At 44.0% G+C, this 21,402-nt stretch overlaps 1 protein-coding gene across 5 annotated transcripts in view; it reads left to right on the top strand.

The window, feature by feature from the left end:
- The window catches only part of LOC138249699 (uncharacterized), a 200,731-nt gene that overhangs the window by 103,887 nt on the left and 75,442 nt on the right, over nt 1-21,402 (top strand). For all 5 annotated transcript variants that reach the window (XM_069203687.1, XM_069203686.1, XM_069203688.1 and 2 more), the window contains exons 7-8: nt 18,070-18,584; nt 19,685-19,778. In XM_069203687.1, coding sequence (XP_069059788.1) covers nt 18,070-18,584; nt 19,685-19,778 — 609 coding nt within the window. The remainder of the gene's footprint in view (nt 1-18,069; nt 18,585-19,684; nt 19,779-21,402) is intronic.

Here is a 21,402-nt window from a genome sequence, read left to right as displayed (position 1 = left end):
CAATTTATCTTAAGGCCAGCAACCTCCCTAAAGTGCCTAAGTCATACAAGTGTGGTAGTGTGGCAGTGTGACCTCGTAAGTATATAAGAATGTCATTGGCATACAATGAGACGATGTGCCATAAGGGTCCCATGGCAATGCCCCATTCTGGGCATCTGGAGCGTAGCGCTACAGCCAGTGGTTCCATGGCCATTGCAAACAGGACCGGTGATAGGGAGCAACCTTGTTGGGTGCCCCGTCCTAGGAATGCAAGATTTAGGGGCCTGTGCGAACAGGGGCTCTTGGATCTGTGTTTAGGAGCTTAACCCATTTATGGAAGTTGGGTCCTATACCGAATGCTTGGAGGGTTTGTAGCAAATATTCCCAACCTAGCGTGTCAAACACTTTCTCAAAATAAAATGAGATTGCCACAGGTAGACCCTCCTCCCCGGATAGGGCATCCACAATATGACATACCTGTCTGATATTGGAGTGTGTGGCCCTCCCCGGGACAAAACCATTCTGGTCAATGTGAATAAGTGTATTTAATTTAGGGAGAAGCCTGTTCGGGAGAATTTTTCTTGAGATCTTACAATCTAGATTTAGCATTGACAACGGCCTATAGGAGCTCACCTCTAAGGGGGTCCCTACCAGGCTTCAGCAGCACAACTCTAAAGGCTTCTCGGAGCGATTCAGGCAATATACTGCCCTGATGCGCCTCACTGTAGACTTCAAGGAGACAAGGGACTAAAGAGGATCCAAAGGTCGCATAGTATTTGACAGGAAACCCATCCATGCCTGGTGTTTTATCCTGTGCCATTTGCTGAGTTACCAAAGTTACTTCCTCTTTTTGGAGGGGCTGCTCCAACTCCTGTCGTTGCTCTGTGGACAAGGTGGGAAGCAACCCAGCGCGGAGCCAAGCAGATAATGCGGAAGGAGTGGGAGCCTCTGGGGCAGTGTATTATTGTTCGTAGTATTTAGTGAATACTTTGTTAATGTCTGCCTCAGTGTTCTGGGCAGTCCCCGTGTGGTCACGCATGGCTCCTGTCATGGACCTAGCCGCCTCCACTTTCAGCAGCCATGCTAATATACGCCCTGGCTTGTCACCGTCTGCGTGTTGAAGGGCCACATAGGATTTATAATCTAGATCATCTAGTCTATTGAGTTCCTCCCAGTAGTGGCAGCGCTGGGCCACCAGTTTCGGATACGCCACTTGGGACCGGCTCCATTTCCAAGGGACGCAAACGCTGCTCTGATTCCAGTATACTGCGTGTAAGTATGGAGCGGACCCCCGTGTTGTAGAGATACAATGTCCCCGCATAACTACCTTCAGGGACTCTCATTCCATCCCTCTAGACATACCGGTTCCCAAGTTTTCCTGAAAGTAAGCTGAGATAGCTGTGGCTAATATGGTGCGGTATGCCGTATCTTGTGGAGCCTCGACTCGCAGGTGCCATGAGGGGATTACTGGACGTGGCCTTCCCCATTGAAACGTGACCTTAAGTGGGTTAAGTTCCGATCGAGTTCTGCCTAGGTATTCAGAACTATGTAGCAATGGCCAGCTCTCAGAATTGCAGCGGAGATAATCAAGACGCCTGTGTACCTGGTGGCCTGGAGCATAGTAAGAGTATTCCCTTTCGTCAGGGTGCCCTAGTCTCCAAACGTCATGCAAGTCCAGGCTCTCAGTCCATTGTTGGAAATGTTTAGTCGTGGAGAGACCTGTTCAACATCTGTTTATGTGTACATTTAAATGTTAGCTATCCTACATAACTGTAAATAAAAATTCATTATTTTCGGAGTGATAGCTTTGACTGGTCATTGATTTTATTGCCTTATTTACTTTTTAACGTTGTTTGCCACTCTAAAACATTACCACATAGAATAAGCCTTGATTTTGTATGAAGGGCCCTCAAAATCATTTCTCTCCAAACCGCTAGACCCTTACTGAGATGATGTATTTTATCATGGATTCCATGAATGTCTTCTGGAGCTCAACGTCAATGGTGAATTGCTAGGTGCAGAGGCTCTGTGATTAGCAGCATCCCCCAATAGACTATGTATTTTGATTGTTACTGCATCACCTGGAAGAACACTGTGACCAGACTATCATTTTCAACCATCTCTTTTTTTGTGCTTTGAGATGGGCCAGTTATCACTACTCATTAGTAGGATGTCTCTTACATGACCAGGTGGTCTTGACATACATGGCAGAGTATGAGTCTGATGCTGTCTATCCAGATCTATCTGTGAGTGCCCTGTCAGACATATTTGATTGTGTCATAAATGTGTTGGAGATACAGATAGAGCCAGATGTATCAAAGTACTGTTTAGCATTAACTAAATAGCGAATTTTAAGAAATCGCTATTTGAGGAATGCAAAATGGTATATAAGAAAATAGCGATTCCCTAATAACGATTACTTAAAATTCACAGTCGCTATTAGGGAATCGCTATTAGGGAATGGGACTCCATTCATTCCTATAGGCCTGAAGGCCCATAGGTGTGAATGGGTTTGCATTTCCAAACTTAAGTAATGCAAATCCAAGGGGGCGGGGGGCCTAAGGCCCCCCCTTGATGCACCCCCCAAAAATATATGTGCACATGTAAAGCGCACACATGCCTTAGGGGCATGTGTGAGCTACATGGCACTTTAAAAAATGCATTTTCAATGCACTTTTTAAAATTGCACATGGTTACCACCAACTTGGATTTAGTGGTAATTGCATTTCCTGAATGTCCAGTTTGCATGTAGGCAATGCATGAAACATGTGCATAGGTAATCGCAAATAGGTATTGCCTATTCCCTATTTGCGATTTCCTATTTAGGGAATCGCAAATTGTGATTCCCTATTCAGAGTCGCAAATTTAGGGAATCTCTAAAAATTGTAATTGCCTGCATTGCAAAGCCCTTCATATATCGTGAAAGGCGATTTTGCATTTGCAAACTGTGGAATCTTGTGATTCGCACCATTTGCGAATGCAAAATAGTTTGATACGTCTGGCCCATAGTCTTTTTGGTGCTACAAGACTGTGTTTATGGACCTAAAGCATATTACACATGCACCTTCCTATAACCGCTGAACGGCAGGGGAAGACATATCAATTTTAATCTTGAACTTTTCCCCCCACTCCCTAAGGGAGTACAGATCAGAAGGACTATAGATGTCAGTCTCCTGATAATATAAGGAGAGCTTGGAGGACTGGGGGCCATATGTACGAAGGAATTTGCATTTCTTAACAGAGCAATTTCCAATTTTGGGCTGTTAGGAAATGAAAAATGCCAATGCGGTATAGGTGAAAGGCATTTGCTGTGATGCAAAATGCAATTTTTATGTAGTAGAAATCACATTTTGGAAAAAAATCCCAAATATGGATTTCCAAATAGCAAATTGGTAACACTATGTACAAAGAATTTCCTAATCGCGATTGCAAATATGTAGAAATCACTATCAGAGGAATACACTCCTATGTACATTTCATTTTGCGATTCCCTAATAGCTATTTGGAAATCGCAAAAACAAACTTCCGTACATATGGCCCTACATTATTTGTTTTCCAGAGAATGCATGGTCCATACCCCTGCTGCTCTTTAGAATTGCAAATTGGATGTTGCGTTTTCTGCATTATAAGTTTGTGGGATGATATGCAGCACCCTTAGACATCTGCAGCAAGTGAGCTCTTGGAATTTAATGGAATGAAATATGATGAATGGCGTCCGTACTTCTTAAAAGCTTTCCCCCTTATAATTAAAGTGTCATGATTAATATTTCTCTCCTTAATAGCTTCTAGATCCAGTGTAGCCAGGCTCTGTGCTCTAGAACTTTACTTGTGACCCAGTGTGAGGTCATAACCTGTTTGTTGCAAAGTGAGCTGATGCTATTTGCTAGCCTTTCATTGAGTAGAGGGTAAGTGATTGCCGATTTGAGGGGCTGATGATAATATACTCTTGTAGACTGTGAAATTCAGTATTGATTATCAATTCTATGTCATCAAAGACTGCTTCCCGGTATTTTGGTTATTTTGGGCAGTGCCAGATTAGGTGGAGTAGAATGTCTGGCTTACCACACCATCTCCAACAGTCTGTGGGCTTTCCTTGGTTCAATTTGAGGGATCTAGCAAGTGTTAGGAACAATTAAGAAAATCTCTTCAGAGCTGCCTCCCTGTTATGGTGTTTCTAGCTGTTACTAAAATTCTGTGGTGGATCACCTGCCATTCTTTAACCCTGAAGAGGGGGCTAAATGGGGAAGAGATTGAAAGGCAGATAAGATTTTTGGGAGTATTGCCTCCACTCTGCCCCGCCAGGATAGGCCATCTGATCTGCCATGTTTGTAGGTGACTGCTGGTATTTAGTGAATGTTTGAGACTAGAGTCTGGGGCTCTGTTAATTGGATCCCCTACCATGATATTGGCTAAGTGGCTGATCTGATTTAACAAGTCTTGTTGGGCTTGTGGGAGAAAGAAGTTTAGAGTCTGGGACTTCTGCAGGTTTAGAGAGAAGCCAGAGACCTTCCCGTAATGGTTCATCTCCTCCATCAGGTATGTGAGTGAATGAGTTGAATAATTGAGGGATACAAGCATGTCATCTGCGTACATATTCAATGTAGGGATGTCTTTCCCTATCTTGGCTCCTGGCATTTCTTCTTTTTTTCTCACTCTCTCGTCCTTCGGCTCCATGTTCAGCACGAAGAGCAAAGGAGAAATGGAGCAGCCTTGCCTTGTACTTTTATTGGTAATAGGTTTAATAGGACCCCTTTCACACTAAGGCCTCCATTACGAGTTTGGCGGGCGGCAGAGGCCAAACTCGTATGCTCGTATTGGGCATAGTACCGGTTTGGTCTGGATCAGTTAGGCCTCTGCCACTCTCAGGTGATTCTGTGTTTTTAAGGTATGTGTCACGGGAACATGGTCAGAGAGGGCTATTGTCCTGAGCTAGGTTTAAGTTACATGCTCTAGTATTCTTGACATGCCCACTAAATAGTTCAATGTTGCATAAATACAATGTGAAGCAAAGAAATATTTGTAAACATGTGTATTTGGATGTTAGATTCTCCAGATATCCTCCAAACCATGTAATTGAGCCATGTATTTTCACTATTAGTAATTAGCCCTGTCTGCCCTGTTATCTGGACAGATCTGTTCAGGTTCTTTTCCATCAATAAATTGAGGTCGCTCACATAAAGGATATCCTTGTTTAGAGACTTCAGGAGAGACGCTGGTACCTGTTTTAGGAAAGGATCTTTGGTCTCTTTTGCCAGGTGAGTATTGGCCATTGTAAATCTTGATGTGCCTAGTGTCAGTCTCAGTGCTAGTACTTGTTCCTGTATCTCTGTTATTTTTGGTTGTACCTCCCCTGTGAATGCATTTATTAGCAAGCTGGCTAATTGTCTTTTTTTAGGGGCATGGCGATAAGCATTTCCTTAGAAACCATCTAGATTGCAACCTGTAATAGTAAGTGAGCTTAATGCAAGAGGCAAATATCACACCCAGTGCTATTTCGGATCAACATCACAGCACATCTCAGCAGGGGTATTCAGAGCTGAAGCTCATTACATACAGCATGAGAGTATTTATGTGTGTCTGTCAGTTATTATTTTGTAGGACCACTAGATCTTGTTGAGCTGTAGACTGTATAATATTCTTTCTCTAGTATTAGCTATTAGCCAGTCCCCATCCCGAGCATACTGAACAAGTCTTAACTGAGTTAATCCTCTCTTCCTTTTCCCCTTCACTGTGAACTTTTGGGATACACCCATTTGGGCTGGCCCGGGTTCCTGGAAGAGCATCTTTAATCTTCTTTATCTTCCTTGACTCCCCACAAGGCAATGAGCAGCCAGTCAGAATTTTGCAGGAAACTAGCATCGAATCCCACCCACCTGTACTCCAGCATCAACTCCCAGAGTCTCTATTCATCAGGGAAAAGATTTCTGTAAAATTGTTTGCTTTCATCTTTTTCAGCCATGGCTTGTCCTTCCTGGGCATTGGTAGCTACATCCGGTCTAGAGTCTTCTCTGTTTCATGTGACCCTTGTTCATCTGTTTGTTTGTCCAGGTCTTGCAGCTATGCCTTTGTGGTGAGCTCTTGGGATGATCAGTACAGTGAGGCCTAGAAGTTGTTTTGTTTCCATTAGAGAGCATAATTGTCTCTCCATTAAACAATTATATGCAAGGGGTGCCCCCATTTATACCTGATTCATTGTATCTCAAGTAATCCGTGATTGGGCGGAATTCCTTGACCTTTTGGGTGGATAACCAGAGATAGAGGTCCTGACAGAGTGTCAATTTATGACTCTTGAAAGTGAACATGCTTTTTTCCCCTGCACCTCTCATTATTTTCTCCTTCAGTTTGAGGAGTCTACAATGGTAGAGCCCATTGCTGCACACTTGGGACAAGTTGCACATTCTGAACAAGCAGAGACAGTGCTCTCTACTTGGGCACACGTTGGCAGCAGATCTTCTGCTTCAGGTAAAGTGAACGACTCCAAGCTATGAGGACGCCAGTCACAATCTTTAGAGTTACTATTAGATGGACCCAACTGCTTTTTTTCTACACTGATAGTCATCTGCTTCTGCAGAGTTTGCTCACTCTTCATTGTTCTCCAGACATGATATTTCCAGGCATTCCAGCTTCCATGTCAGGCTTAAGTGATGTCCTCACACCTCTGAAAGATGGCTGTCCGACAAACACCAGATCTGATAGCCCAATATTCCTGAGGGTACTTTTGAGAGCAACTCCTCCTAAGTCAGAGGAAACTTTGAACTCATACAGCAAGCGCGTCACCAGCTGTCTCTTTTATAAAGCTGGAGCAGACGGGGATGTTTATTCTCTGTCTACACATTCAGAACAAGTCTGGGTTGGTTTCTGTTTTTTGTTTCCTTCCCTGGTTGTCTTCCAGTCTCTGTCTAGACTGGCTCTCCCCAAAGCAGAGTTCTTCCCATGCTGCAGCACCAACAACAGTGGCACAGAGGTGAGAGCATTATGCACATGGCTTTCAACAGACAGTGATCAGGAAGAGAGACAAAAGACTGCCCTTTTCTAAAGGACCCTTCACGCTCTGAACAAGAGGGACTGCAGTCCCACCTTTCACCCCCACCATCTACCAAATGGCAGTGCGCTGGAAGACTAATCAGCAACGCTCTGTGTAAAAATTACCTTATTAAATTACTAAAGGGAATCCTGTCTTCTCTTTCCCCACTCTGTTGTGTAGGTCCACCCACAGCCTTAGGAATGCTAGCAATACACTTCTGCTATCTGGGAAAGTAACCTCACCTCCATCTTGTGCATATGAACAGACCAACAACTTCCAAAAGAAAACCTGCAGACCTCCTTCACTCTAGTTCACTTAGTCGCGCACTGTGTATAAAACGCAGGCCTCAAATACGCGCACACACACACACACACACACACATACAATGGTAATGCAGGGGTCCAGGTTAGCTAGTGGTGGCGGAACTTTAGACAAGTGGGACAGTAGGCCACCACTTCTGCGACCCAGTAAAAAAAACGTCAGGTCACACATAGGATTAGTAAAACATGGAATTCTGCCACCACCACTTTAGATGCTAGGTCCCATCACACAGGAACAATAGCCCACATGCAACTATGTAGATTGAACTTGCTGCACACATAAAGGTCCAGTACCAAACTCGCATCAAGGGACTGGCCTAAGTGCACATTCTAGATTAATGTGAGACTCGGGCCAAAAATCCAAAAAACACGATACAAGATACTCGCAGTTGGCTACTCCGGGAAGGGGGCACAACTGTAGCCCATTCAGGGGACGTTCCCATCCAAACAGTAATAAATTGACCTTTGTTCCTAACATTACCAGAATCTTTGTTTTTGCTCCATTCATGATGAAGCTCCCCTTCATCCAGGAGAGATCATGGTCCAAGCATGAAATACTGTAGGCCGAGATCACTTGTTTGTTTTCCAATCACACATGTATTTGGTGTTCTCTGCATATATTTGGAATTTCACCTGTTACTCCTCAAGTAGCTGTGCCGGGGGCCACACAACACTGGGCAGGTGAACAACTCAACTGACCTGACCCTGAATTTGAGGGTGGAATTGGTAGAAAATGTTTGGAGCCAAATCAGAGCAGCTTCTGGTAATACCACACATTGCTCAAGCCCTTCTAGGGGCATTTGGGTGGTCTATAGTGTGGTAGCCTGCAGAAGGGTCAAGTACGATATTTATGTTCTTTATCGCTGGAAAATAGGAGTCTGACTACTGCTGATTGTCAAGGAGAACATGACTTCTTTCCATATCATGATCCTTAAGTTGTCTTGTTACCTCCATTTGATGATTGTGCTGTGATCAGAGACTGCAGATCAGCCCGTCTCACCTCTACACTCAGCATATGTTTTGTTTTCTCAGGAAGTGCTCATGATGCCATATTTCAAAGGGTCAAGAACTCCACCAGAAAGAAGATAAAAATCTATCATGTTTTTTGCATCTGTCACAAGAGAGGAGAAAAATTGTTCCAAAAATGCGGATAAGCAGGGACCATAGGACAGATGGGAGTTTCTCTCTTGAGGTCTAGTTGCAGCACTGCAAGGTCTCCTTGGGTTCAAATGAGATGAAAACCAATTCCAGTATGATTGCTGGAATGGGAGAGCATAGCGGTTCTTCTGTATGTTGGACTGGGAGTCACAGATTTTGGTGCTTTTGTTTTGAAGAATTTGAGCAGGTCTGGTCTTTGCAGTATTTTGATACTCTTTAATTACATTTAAGATCATCTGGATTAGATGCTGCTACCTGATATTTAATGAAGATTTCCTTTGATTACATACTTCAATGTGTTTAGTCAAGAAAGCCTTTGTTGACTGTCCTTGACTGTAGTGTATTCTCTCCTGTGTCTTTTACTATTGATGTTCCATTTCCCAATTTGTGTGCATTAGCTCAGCAAATGTTCCACTGTACCTTTTCTTGTTGATTGTATGCTAAACTTTTGCTAAGAGGTCTAGAAAAGACAACATATTGTTTATATTATGACACCATCATTGGCCTTGGGGACTCGAACCATCTAACTAAGGAATTCGCTAGCCTGGCCACACCCAGCGGCAGGGACACAGGAGGAAGCGACTGCGCCTGCCGATAATATATTGTAATATGAGATTTTCATTGGAGGTTTCTGGGTATGGTGAATCAGATCATTGCTTTTGCCAGCACTGTATGTTTTGTCAGACCCCTCTGTGCTACATTTGTGTGAAATGAATGACTTGCATGGGATGTTTGTGTTCCCTGGTAAAGGATTAGTACCGCAGGTTTCACATGTTGATGGAGATGAAATAGTGGTCTGATTGCATTTGCGGTTGTCCTGCTGTATTCAAGGCTTGTGAGCCTGAAGTCCAGTATCTGTTTGTAGGAAGCTGGTGGTCAGTGGCCCAACACACAGAGGCTTGCATCTGTTGGGGAGGTTCCGTTGCAGGTTTTTAATCTCTCCTCTCAACTCACTAAAAGCCTCCACTTATCCTGGTTTTGGTCTGCTGAAAATCATTCTGAGGAGTTCATTCAAGAAAGTAGGGTTTAATCTAGGGGAGCAGTAAATCACTGCTGTGATGAAAGAGTTGCTGGGGTGATGATGCAGAGAGCAACGTAGTCTTGCCCAACATGTTCTCTGGATGGTTTAACAGATCTTATAGGATGTATTCGATTTGTGTGTCCTTGCTGACCTTAGTAAAGACAGAGCCCTAAATAATGTCTACAAGCATGTTCTTCAACTGAAAGACTTCTGCTAGTGGTTCCTATTTCCATACGTTCTTCGGGCTGAAGTGGCAGGAAGGTCAAGGCCTTTGGCTGGCTGGTAAATGTAGATCCAGGTTTTAGGAGTCACTTTATTTGCTTCCTCTTCTGTTGTTCTTTCATTGATTCTTTGCTCTATGTCAAGTCAAGGAAGTACCACAAGCACTTGTGCCAATCCATCCTCAATTTCTTCTTGAAGACCACGTCCTGGTACTTTCAACTGAGATGGACCCTGTGGCTACTAAATCAGTTAACATCTTATGACATTAATGATGCCTTGTTGGAGATCACAAAGTGCTCCTTCTGCAGAAGCCTCATGATCACAGCGAACAAACATGCATAACATTGCCGAGAAGGTAGCATAATCATCCGCACAGGAGTCATAAGTGATCACTAGGGGTGTAGCCTTTGAAAAGACTGAGTCCATAAGGCTACTTATAAAGTAACTCACTTTGGATTAAGTCGAGAGAAACTGGACTGGATGAAAAATTAACAGGACCAAGAAGTCATCAAGGAATTGTCTCAGTTTCGGAGGATCTACATTGAACACGGGTGCGTGGCCTGGCCCAGTGAAGTTCCATATGTGAATGTGTGGCTAGGATTTGCTGTAAAGCAGCGTTTTTCATCCTGCAGAGGCTCAATCTGAGTTTACTGCCCGGATAGGCCACAGGAAGGCCCAAAGGTGAATATGTGGCTAAGGTTTGCTGTAAAGCATCTTTTTCATTCTACGGAGTCTGAAGCTGAGTGTGCTGGTGCTGGCTAGTTGTTGCTCTGTGGAATTAAAGGGAACAGAAAAAGTTTGAGGTTGCAGTCTGTCAAGGAAGACAGTGGGCTGATGCTTCAGCTGGTTCTTAAAGACTCTGATGTAGGGTAACCCCTTCCAGGAGCCACATTATCTGCCCTGGGTGTAAGACATGTCACTCAGAGGACACTCTCTGGAAAGTAGTGCCTGTCAGCTCAAGGAGAAAAACACTCAGAGGCATATAAACAATTCCAAAGGCTTGTTCACATTTGTAGCATAGTTCTTGCAAGTCTTACATTTTAGATCTGGGTAAAACCAGGACAATAAAGAGCTGCCAGGAATGGAGCTTAAAGTCTAATCATACTGACTGAACACACGGCTCGCTGCATGATTGCAGAGCCATTATGGACCCTACAATTCCTGCTGACCATCAGACACCAGCAAAAAGCATAGAGCACAGGCTGGACATTGAATGGACCGAAGGCAAGCGGTCGGGAACAAAAAATAAACGAAAATACTATGTCCCTGTATCCTCCAATACATCTGCAGAGCACATCATCCAAAGTCCCATTAACCTGCCTGCAGAGGAAGCTGAACTGTCATGTTTAAGGACCTGTGGATCCCTGTAGGGTTTACTGGTTTACCTAAAGGGGGCAGGGGAATCGGAAGAATGAATACTAAATCTGGTGTGTACGCAGACAGATGCCCTTAACCACATAAGTAGTATTACCTAACTGTCTTTCATTTTATTTATTCAGCTTTTACTTTATTCTCTAAGCTGTCTTTCATTTCATTCACTCAGTGTTCCCCCCTGAAGGAATGATATATAGATAGGATTACCTTAAGGTACTGTAATTATAACTACTTTTGAATCTGGGAAATGTAGAATTATACAATTGTATCCAGCAGTAGTTGAAGGCACAACCATGTTTGCTGTGTTGTTTGGGAGTATTTAAACACTGCTTCAGTTCAGCTCACGGTTTTCACTCAGAATAGCTGCTCTGTGCTCATGCATAAAGTTCAAATAAAAGTTACATTTACAAACATCTCAGGTTTTCTATAAATTTAAATTGAGTGTTATTGATCTCGCAAGTCATATAAAGTAAGTCTGAAGACATGATGACAGTAAAAGCAAACAAGATTCATTCCATATAAAGAGTGACCCAAAACCTCCTGTGTGCTGTAATGCCATCGAAAAACCAGATGTAAAAGCATGGATGTTGTTTCTGTATTTCAGTTATCCAGATTCTGGATGTCAATAGGAGTAATCCTCTTTAAATGGCAGCAGAAACCCAAGGGCCACCATTGTGGCCCTTTCCTTTCAAAGTTGTAATACTCATGATCCCAAGGTGGCAGCTGGGAAAATCTGGCCTCGCAGGAGCTGCATATCTTGCAATATCTAGCTGTTAGCTTAGACTTCCAGGAGAAAGGAACTTACTACTTTTCTGTACGCCGAATGGTGCTTCTCCAATGAGAAGAAGACAGCAAAAAGCAGGTAATTACAGATGCATCGTCAGCAACATAGCTTGTCAGCATACGGCTGTGCGATAGGCATACACATTACAATGCGCACACCCAAGAGGGTATTTGGGGACCACTCCTATTTTTGTCCCGGGAACCACACTTGGAGTGCCATAATGATGCCCAAGAAGACTCTAAGCTAGCAACGTGCTTGCCAATCCTGACCCTGTATCTGTCAGATCTGGCAGGGAGTAAAAGCAGAGCTTGAGCTTTCAGGACCAAAGCAGATCAGGAGCAGGAGCAAGACAGAGGTGTTGCAGTGTACTGGTACACTGATCATAGGATCTTCATATACTAATAGAACAGGTTCCACCTGACAGGAAGAGCCTGTCCTTTAAGCTGGAACCACCTGACAGTATGGTGCTGGCCTTTGACTAGGAGCCATCTGACAGGAAGGGTATGGTCTCAGAAAGTAACACACTGGAATAGTGTTGATGTTTGGTGGCTATCTTGGAGTCAAGTCTCCATTTAGTGGACATCTGGGGACAGTATTTCACTGAAGGAGAGTTGGACAGCAGCTTCCCGCTTATAGCTGTGCCTGTTGCTGTTCTAGAAAATAACGGATTTAATGTATTCTGTCTGTGTTTATTTACCATAGACCAATCTAGACATGCTAATTACCACTGACAGTTGTGTAGAGCTAATACAAACAACAACAGTGACGGAGGATATCTTTGGCTCATACCCCTGTGGATACAAAAGAAATCCGATTGGAAGCTACTGCAGTTCACTCTAGCCGAGATCTCTCGGTACAGCAGTTTGTGATGAAAGCTGGACGATACCACCCTGGAGTGAATTTTGAAGAGGTTCTTCCACTTGATCTGATCAAACGCTTTATAGAGGTTCATTGAGAGCTCTGGTTTGTCATCCAGGTCATTTCAGTTTCGGTAGTGATGAAGAATTAAATGATTCCTTGATGACTTGCCAATTAAATATTCACCGTTGAGATTCATGGATCAGTATGGTGAGCATAATTTCCAGGTAGTTGAACAGCATGTTTGCTAAATGTTCCATTAAAATATTAACATTATTTGTCAGTATCTACCACATAGAAGGGAAGCTTTGACTGGTTACTGGTGGAAGTAAGGTTATAGGAGCCCTGGTGGGTTCTATTAGGAAGGCAGAGTTTTCTGAGACTCAATTGGTAAGTGATATTTTCAGCAATTAATTTATACAGGTCAGTGGGAAACTCATTCTTTCCAAGGGCCTTACCAAATGTCATTTATTCAATGGCTTCTTTGATCTCTTTCATTGTGATTTTTCTTCCAGGCATGCATGTGCCTCAAATGAGAGCTGTGGGAAGGATAGTTTGTCAAACAAAGCATCTCCTCTAAATAATTTTCCCCGTCATTTGGGACCACTGATATTGCAGTTGTAACCTCCCTCTGTTTCAGTTGAACTGGAAGCAACTTACCTGCCTTTTCAACCTGCTTATAGTTCCTGCACTTGAGTTTAGATAGCGCCTATTCAGCCATAAATGTAAACAGTGAGTTCACTTCATGTTTCCTTTTTAGGTCGAGCTTTGACATGTTGAAATTTACTCTGTGGGCTTTAACCACGCCCATCTTATGTCTATCATTTTCATTTGTTCCTGGTCCTACCTTTCAAAATTCCCTTGATTTCGTAGGTAAATGCTTTACGTTTGTCCCGCCTCAAGGCTGCTTTGTTACGCCTTGTAGGCTGACCCTGCTAACATGGCTTATTGCACGATTGGCCAGATACCTTAGTGTCGCGCACGTTTTTTTCTTTTACCTTGCTGCTTCTCGCTGCGTGACCGTATGTTGTTTCTTTATTTTGGGCATGCCACTGTTTGTTTGTGGTGTCTGCGCACAAAAGCTGCAAGCTTGACGGGAGTTCTTTTTAATTTATTTATACTTTTTTTTTTTTTAAAAGGTTCCTATAGCGCAAACTTGATCAGAGGAACACTTTACATGACTACATGAAATTTCATATAGTGCGACCTCAGTTAGAGGAGCCCTTTACATGAGGACCACTTTACACATTTAGTGGGTCATTCCGACCTCGGCAGTCTTTCAGCAAGACCGCCGAGGGACCGCTGTACGGAAGACCGCCAGTGCTGGCGGTCTTCCGCTCGGGCCATTCTGACTCTTGGCTGCGCTCCACCCGTTTCCGGACGTAGCGCCACCAGTATACTGGCGGCAGGCGGGGAAGTGGAGGTAGCTCCACCTCCACCGCCACGCCAACAGAACACCGCCCAGCGAATCACGATCTGTGATTCGCTGTGGCGGTTTCTGTTGGCGTGGCGGCGTCGGCGGAGCTGCCCCCATGGGTCCCGTTCCCTCCCGGAGGAGCACCAGGAACAGGTAAGGTGATCGTCCGTTAGGGGTGGGGGGTGTTGTGTGCGTGCATGGGGGTGTGCGTGTGTGTATGTGGAGAGGGTGCGTGAATGCGTGTATGAATGCGGGGGGGGTGTGTGTATGTGCATGTATGCATGTATGAATGCAGGGGGGGGGTGTATGTGCGTGTATGAATGCGTGCGTGTAAGTGTGTATGTGTGTGTGTATATGTTGGGGATCGGGGTGGGGGACGGGGGTCCTGCACCCTTTTGGGGGTGGCAGGGGTGGTGGGGGGGGGTAGGGGAGGGAGTCGGGTGGGGGTGGGGGAGACCCCTATAAGTGCCAGGGAAGGAATTCCCTGGCACTGATAGTGCCTACCGCCATGGATTTCCTGGCGGTCCTAAACCGCATGAAATCCATGGCAGTAGGCCGGGGTCAGGCGGGTTGGAATACCGCCGGCGGTATGTGACGACCGCCGGGCTGGAGACCCAGGTCTCCAGCCCGGCGGTCGTGACTGCCGTGGTGGTCGGAACAGTAAAGCGGTGGCTGGCTATGGCGGTAACCGCCATGGTCAGAATTTAAAAAAAAAGCCCGCCGGCCTGTTGGCGGTCTTCCCGCAGCTTCACCGCCGACCGCCACGGTCGGAATGACCCCCTTAGTCATTGACAGATATACAAACTTGTGCGTTTAAAACAGAAATCTAGTAAGGTTTCTTCTCCAAGAATTAACAATAGACAGATCCATCTCCAACTGTACACTCTGAGAGAGTGAGCGGAGGTACCTCATTCCATAATGCAGCAATGTAGTAAATTAAACCATAAGGAACCTGAGATTAAACAATAAATTCTTGTGGTAGTCCACTGAACACAGGACACCTGATCTTGTGGATGAGTCCAACTCCCCGGGATTATTAGATTGAAATTTGACACAATCCTCTGTAGCATTCCCCTGTCTTGACTCCCCGAACCTATGGTATCTTGAGATTCAGCCAACATGGGGTCATCAGCCATGTTCCAGTCTCCTCCTCTAACAATTTGACGTTGGAATCCTCAACTATCAGTGTATTCAGTATGGCAAAGAAGACAGATCTACAGTGACTGGTGGCGTAGATCAATCTTTATGAGTGTAGATTCCTGGGATTTGAATGTGGACAGACGAACTTCCGATTCGGGCTAACCCATGGTTTCAACATGTTGAGGGGACCGTAACCTGGTTATGAATTCCCAGAGAAGTATACAGCCTTCCTCACCCAATCACGTTTCAGTTTTTCTAATTCCTTGATAGTAAGATGTGTTTTGAGTAGCAGAATTCAATAAGAACCCTTTTCCTTTTGACCTAGCTAGTGAGCCAATTTACTTTTCACAATAAGTTGTTCAAGGGCCTGGCAATAGTTGTAGGTGAATGTTGCATGAACTGTCAAAAAATGTTGACAGAGGAATCTGGGAAATTGGGTAGTGGAGTGCAAGGAAATGTGAAAACGAAGGAGGGAAGTTAGTCTTTTTATACAGAACTATTCCATATGTTTCTGGAACTCTTTAGTTACAACTCTGTCTCTAACTTTAGCTTCAGAGAGGCGAGCCATTAGAAGATGCCATGGCACGTGCACTGAACAGGGGTCAGAATACTGTAGACACAAGTAGGTGTCCTATACAACGTTCAGGTGGAGTGAGGGTTGAATGTAAGGGGGAATGGTTGTATTAACCAACGGGTACTGCAGTGTGGATCTTACTGATTGCTAAAGATCTTGATGGTCCTGGAGAAGTGTGGGAGAGGAGAGGTGAGAACAAAGGTGTAAAGTAGTGTATTGGTCCAAGTTTCCCTAAAAGGTGAAAGGAATTTGAAAACGGTGGTAAAATTGGAGAAAGACCAAGATTTAACGGTATTTTGTGATGCATTGGAATTCAGCAGTGTCAGCTGACTGCAGGGTGCGGGGGAACAGGGATGCAGGAAGAAAATATGGGCAGATCAGTGTTTACATACACAGTGGTCAGAGCTGTGCGATGATTTCAGAAGTCAGGGTAAAGAGGTCTGTGAATGATGAGATGGAACTTTTTCCTTCATTCTCTGAGGGCTGTTAAGGTGGCCCAGATTTGTTTCTGTCTTTCAAAGTAGAGCTCGCCTGCACAATGTGAATACTAGTATGCCTGCCTGTATCCAGTCACTCAAGTGGGATTTGAGCAGTTTCTGAACCTTGCAGAACTGACCTGCAGCATCCCCCATAGTCAAACATTGGTCATATGACTCAGTTTGTACTGATTTCTAGCAAGCCTCTGAGGTTATCTCCCTGTCCCAGATGGTGGTAGGACTTCAGGTTGTAGTTGCATACCCTATTTGTAAATGTACCATTTAGTAACTAACTTTATTTTCTTAAAATTAAGTATTGGCTGGACTTTCAAGCTGTTTACTTATTTACACTGATGCCTGAGTCTGTAAACCCCTCCATCTCCGGAGTTAGCCTTAACTGGTCGACTTTCTACAGTACGACTCAAGTGCTCAAAGGGATTACTCGATGACCCAACTTGAGTGCCACACTGTTGTGGCCCAAGGACACCCATGGTAAATGATCAACCTTACCTACACAGGATAGATGACCCTTCTCACCGTAACCCTACTAACCTCAGTGTCTGTAGCTGTTAGTCCCCACAAAAACCCTCTGGACATAAGTTTTGTTTTACGACTAATAATTTATTGCAGGAAATCCATAATCTGGAATCTATATAAATGTAATGTACATGTTAACAAGTGCCCTGCAGTGATGACTACCACAATGAACACGGGGTTTCACTACTCTCCCCCTAATGCGAACCTGAACTCTTTCCCTAACCACTTAAAAAACAAATTCTGTCCTGAAGACAAACACTACCACTTACCCCAGTCATCTCTCCACAGTGCACCTCTTTTTACTGGTTTACTAGCACCTAATCTTCCTGTTAACTATCAACGAAAACATAACCCTTAGAAAAACCATACACCGAGCCATGATTCTAATCCTTATTTTTATCCTATTTCCTTCATATGATATCTTTATTGTATTTTTTAATGCTTGTGAATCGCTCCATTGCCTGTGTGACTTGGGCTGTGCCATATACATACTTCTAATAAATAAATAAACCCGTTGTGCGGCCTTTAAGCTGCCCACATGCAAATTATAAAAACTATGCTCTTCCTGTAAGTCCTAGGGATAATGCTAAACTTGGCCGAGCCATATTTTGGCATATTTTAACCAGAATTTTTGTGTTGGGATGAAAGACCTGTGCAGGGCTTCACCACTTTGCCCTTGTAGTTTTTCTGTTCAGTCGTGTGTGTTTTGTTTTCAGCGAGCTTGACAATCGTGCAAGCCCTTTGAGGGATATTCTGGCCCTAACACTAAGACTGTCCCTTAACTGGTCCTTTCCCCACCTTGTACCCTTATTTTACTGGTTTACTGGCGCCTAACCTTTATGTTAACTTTTAACAAAATGATAACCCTTACAAATACCCTAAACCTAATACTTACCATAAGGCCGAATTCAACCCAATCTTTACGTATATTTTACTTCGAAACTTTACTTCTGACTTAATTGAGGAAATAGAACAGTGCTCACTTTTCTGTTTTTTGTCTAGTTGTTCTATGGAGTTCTCCTGTACCTCAAAAGTGTTTGTGACCATTCCTCACTTGTAGCAGAGGACCTGTGTGAACCTACAAGATTATGTTTTAAAATATATGGGTAATGTTTTGCTCTGTTAGTACTGCTTCATTATTTTTTTCCTGTTCACTTTTATTTTTTGTGTTTGTCGGTTGGACAGGTGCTGCGCGAGGTGGGCATTTTGAAGGTTATGATGCTGAACGACCTCATGCTTGTGAGAAATCTTTTTCCTGCACTGAATGTGGGAAAAGCTTCTTCTCTTTCTCCCAGTGGAAAGCCCACATACCATGCCACAGAAGAGGGCCACCATATTCATGTCCAGAGTGTGGGGAAAGTTACAGCCTGAATTCGGACCTCATTGCACACAGGAAAAGCCACGTACAGCAGCAGTTCAATAATGTAGAGGAACGATTGGGATGTCCTGATTGTGGGTCCTTTATCAACAGGAATGGACCAGTTTCCCACCAAATGTACTGTGCAAAAATACACACGTGTACAGCCTGTGGTGAAGGATTCCATCATGTATTGGACTTGGAGAAACATAAGCAGACCCATATATCACTGAAAAATGGAGCCATGAACATGTTAACCACAGGAGCGTCTCCGACTCTACTCTCCATGTCTGCCGCCAGCTGCATCGGCCCATCCTCGTCTGTGGAGAACTCAGAACCCAGTGTGAGTAATGAATCTGTGGTAATCTAGCAGCATTCATGGCATCCTTTACCCTTACCTACACATTTGTCACATTTAATTCTACCCCCTGAGATTCTGCCATACCAAGGGAAATGGAATTTTGACGCCCTAGGTCTGGGGCGATTCGCTCTAGCATGGCAACCTGAACAATTGTGCCCTTGATTGTACCTTCTAAGCAATTTCTATGCTTATATATTCACATTGGCTTCTTGAAATCCTTCTGGGTTGTCAGAAACCAGGTAAAAGATACAGCTGACCCGTAGGTCCTCTCCTACAGAAGGGGTTAGAACCTCTCATGTATTCTTTATTTTTGGAAGAGGTGGGTGATGTTGAAGTAGCTGGGCACAAGGTAAGGAAATAATCAATTTTGAAAATATGTATGTGATCCTAGGTAATTTCAGTTTCACACCTTTTGAAGGCTCTGGATGGTAAGTATGTGCTTAGAGAAGACGCAGTCTACTTGCTTAAATGTCAGCATTCGTATTTCATAATTGTTCTCCAGCTTCTGCACTTTATCACTTTGTGTGATCTTGGTGCTCATTTGTCAGATCTCCCAAAAGTAGGAGAGCTTGGAAATCAGCTGGATTATGATATTTAAGCAAGTGGAATTATTACACATGACACATTCTGAATAAATCATTGCTTGATGGCTTTGTTAGAATAAATCAGTGCTCCTTTTCCCACCAAAACCCCCTTTGGTAATGTTTACTCCCCCTTTCATAAAGTGCTACCATTATGTGGGTGGTGGTGTTGCGGTACCCAAGGTGTAGAGATGAGACACAAATGTTCATTAAAGCACTACATCATGTTTTAGTCTTTCCTCAGAAACACAGCTGCCCTATGATTGTGTACAGGCAGTGTGAGTGCACTTGTGTAGGTTGGGGGGGGTCATTTGAGTAATACACACCACAAAGTAAACCAGCTTCTTGCTCGTGGACCTAGGGTCAGTGCTGTTTTAGTCCTCAATCCACAGGTGCCTTTTGTAAGCATACATACTGTTTATAAATTTGTTTGACACCGGCGAACCCGTGGTGTGTTCATCATATGCCCCAGTTCTGATTGTAGTCTTGTTTTTGCTGCAGATATTTCTCCCTCAGATGACAGTCCTTGAAAAGCAGCAGAGCGACCTGGACCAAACGAATATCAGAACTAACACCTTGCCTTTGGAATCATCAGGTAAACAGAACCTCTGCTATTCCGGCATCCGGCATTTAATTAATTGTTCTGACTCCAAGCTCATCTGTACGTGAGAGTCCCCATTATGTTGTGAGATGTATATACCACTGCTTTTGCCATTTGAAAGGGATCAAAACTACTCTAGGGTTTTGTCTACTTATTTCCTCACCTCTACACTCAGTATGATAGCGATCAGGCCACTGACATTTCAACCCCAGGTGGGTGCACCATGGATCCATGATTGGTAACGTTGTGCCATTGTACACTGTATATTTTTTGTACCAGTTTATTGAACATGGTCCATTTTTCAACAACGGGTACCTGAGATCAGATCATAACTTTGCTGAAAGGGGGTGCAATTTAAGTGTACCCCAGCCACCATAGTTAGGGAGGCAACTTTCCACTCTTACTAGTCTACAAGGTGACTGCTGAGGTATCAGCACATTATTGTGGAAGAGTGCAGGGCTTAATGGATCCTTGCCTTATTTTTATGTTTGTGTGTGTTTGTGTGTGTGTGTGTGTGTGTGTGTGTGCACTCAGTTGTCTCTATGATTGGGGTTTCCCACACCACTGGCATGTTTTTTTGTGGATGCGAGTAAGCATTCCTGATCCCTTTCATAGCAAAAAATAAGATTTGCCTCAGCAAAGTGAAACTTTTCCAACACCAAACCTCCTTTTCTTGATTTGTACCTACTGCCAGGTAACCAGGCTTGCCCGTCTTTTTTCAAAACTATGATATTGAATATTTTGACTGTTTTGAGCTCCAACCTGAAAATCCTATCTGAGCTAAAGACGAGGATTGAGATGAACTTCCTCACAACTGGAGGATGAATTCAAACAGCCAGTAAAGATGGTTGGCCCTGGTTTCCTGCCAGTGACCAAAAACTGACCCTTTTGATCCAGTAACGTGCTCCTCATAGAGCTCTGAGGGAACTCTGCATGTGAACGCTGTTCAGTGCTTACCAGAGGCAGAACCCTGCAAGTCACTTTGATCCTTGGAAGTGAAGCTAAGTTCTTTGTTCTGGGGAAACTTGGAGCTCAATTCACAAAGGTAAACTTAGACCAAAAGTCTAAACTTAGACTAAAAGTCTGACTTTACTACAAGTAAAGTTAGACTTCAGGTCTGAACTTAGACTTTTGGTTTAAGAGTACCTTTGTGTATCATGCCCTTATTTCTGTGCCCTCTATGTGGCTGACTCCTGACTGCCCAGGAGGGGCTTCTAGACACCAAGCTGACTGGAGAAATGTGGAGAGGGCACCTCAATGGACTGAGATTTCTGCAGCCCAGCAAGCCAATACAAGGCCCAATACAAAGACAGAGGACCACCAGTGGTCACATAGGACACCGCAAGGCCAGTATCAGTGCTTGGCGTGCATAGTTTCTGCTCAGCCCTTTTAAGATGCCTGTCTCAGACCCCTTCATGCCCTAAGGAGACAATTAGGCCTACCCTGTTCACCCTAGCTTCCCCACTGCCTTTGGAGTTGTGGTCTGTTGCCTCCAAGTGGCTGCCCTGACTCCAGAATCATTTGAACTCTTTCATTCGCTTGCCCGGAACTTGAAGTCATGGATGTACCCGCAACGTAAATGCCACTTCCCATTTTTAACTGGCTGGGCCTGCTATTA

Source organism: Pleurodeles waltl, chromosome 8, assembly GCF_031143425.1.
Source record: "Pleurodeles waltl isolate 20211129_DDA chromosome 8, aPleWal1.hap1.20221129, whole genome shotgun sequence".
In the NCBI taxonomy this organism is placed as follows: Eukaryota; Metazoa; Chordata; class Amphibia; order Caudata; family Salamandridae; genus Pleurodeles; species Pleurodeles waltl.
The sequence above is the reverse complement of the archived record's forward strand: the minus strand, read 5'-3'. Positions and strand labels throughout refer to the sequence as shown.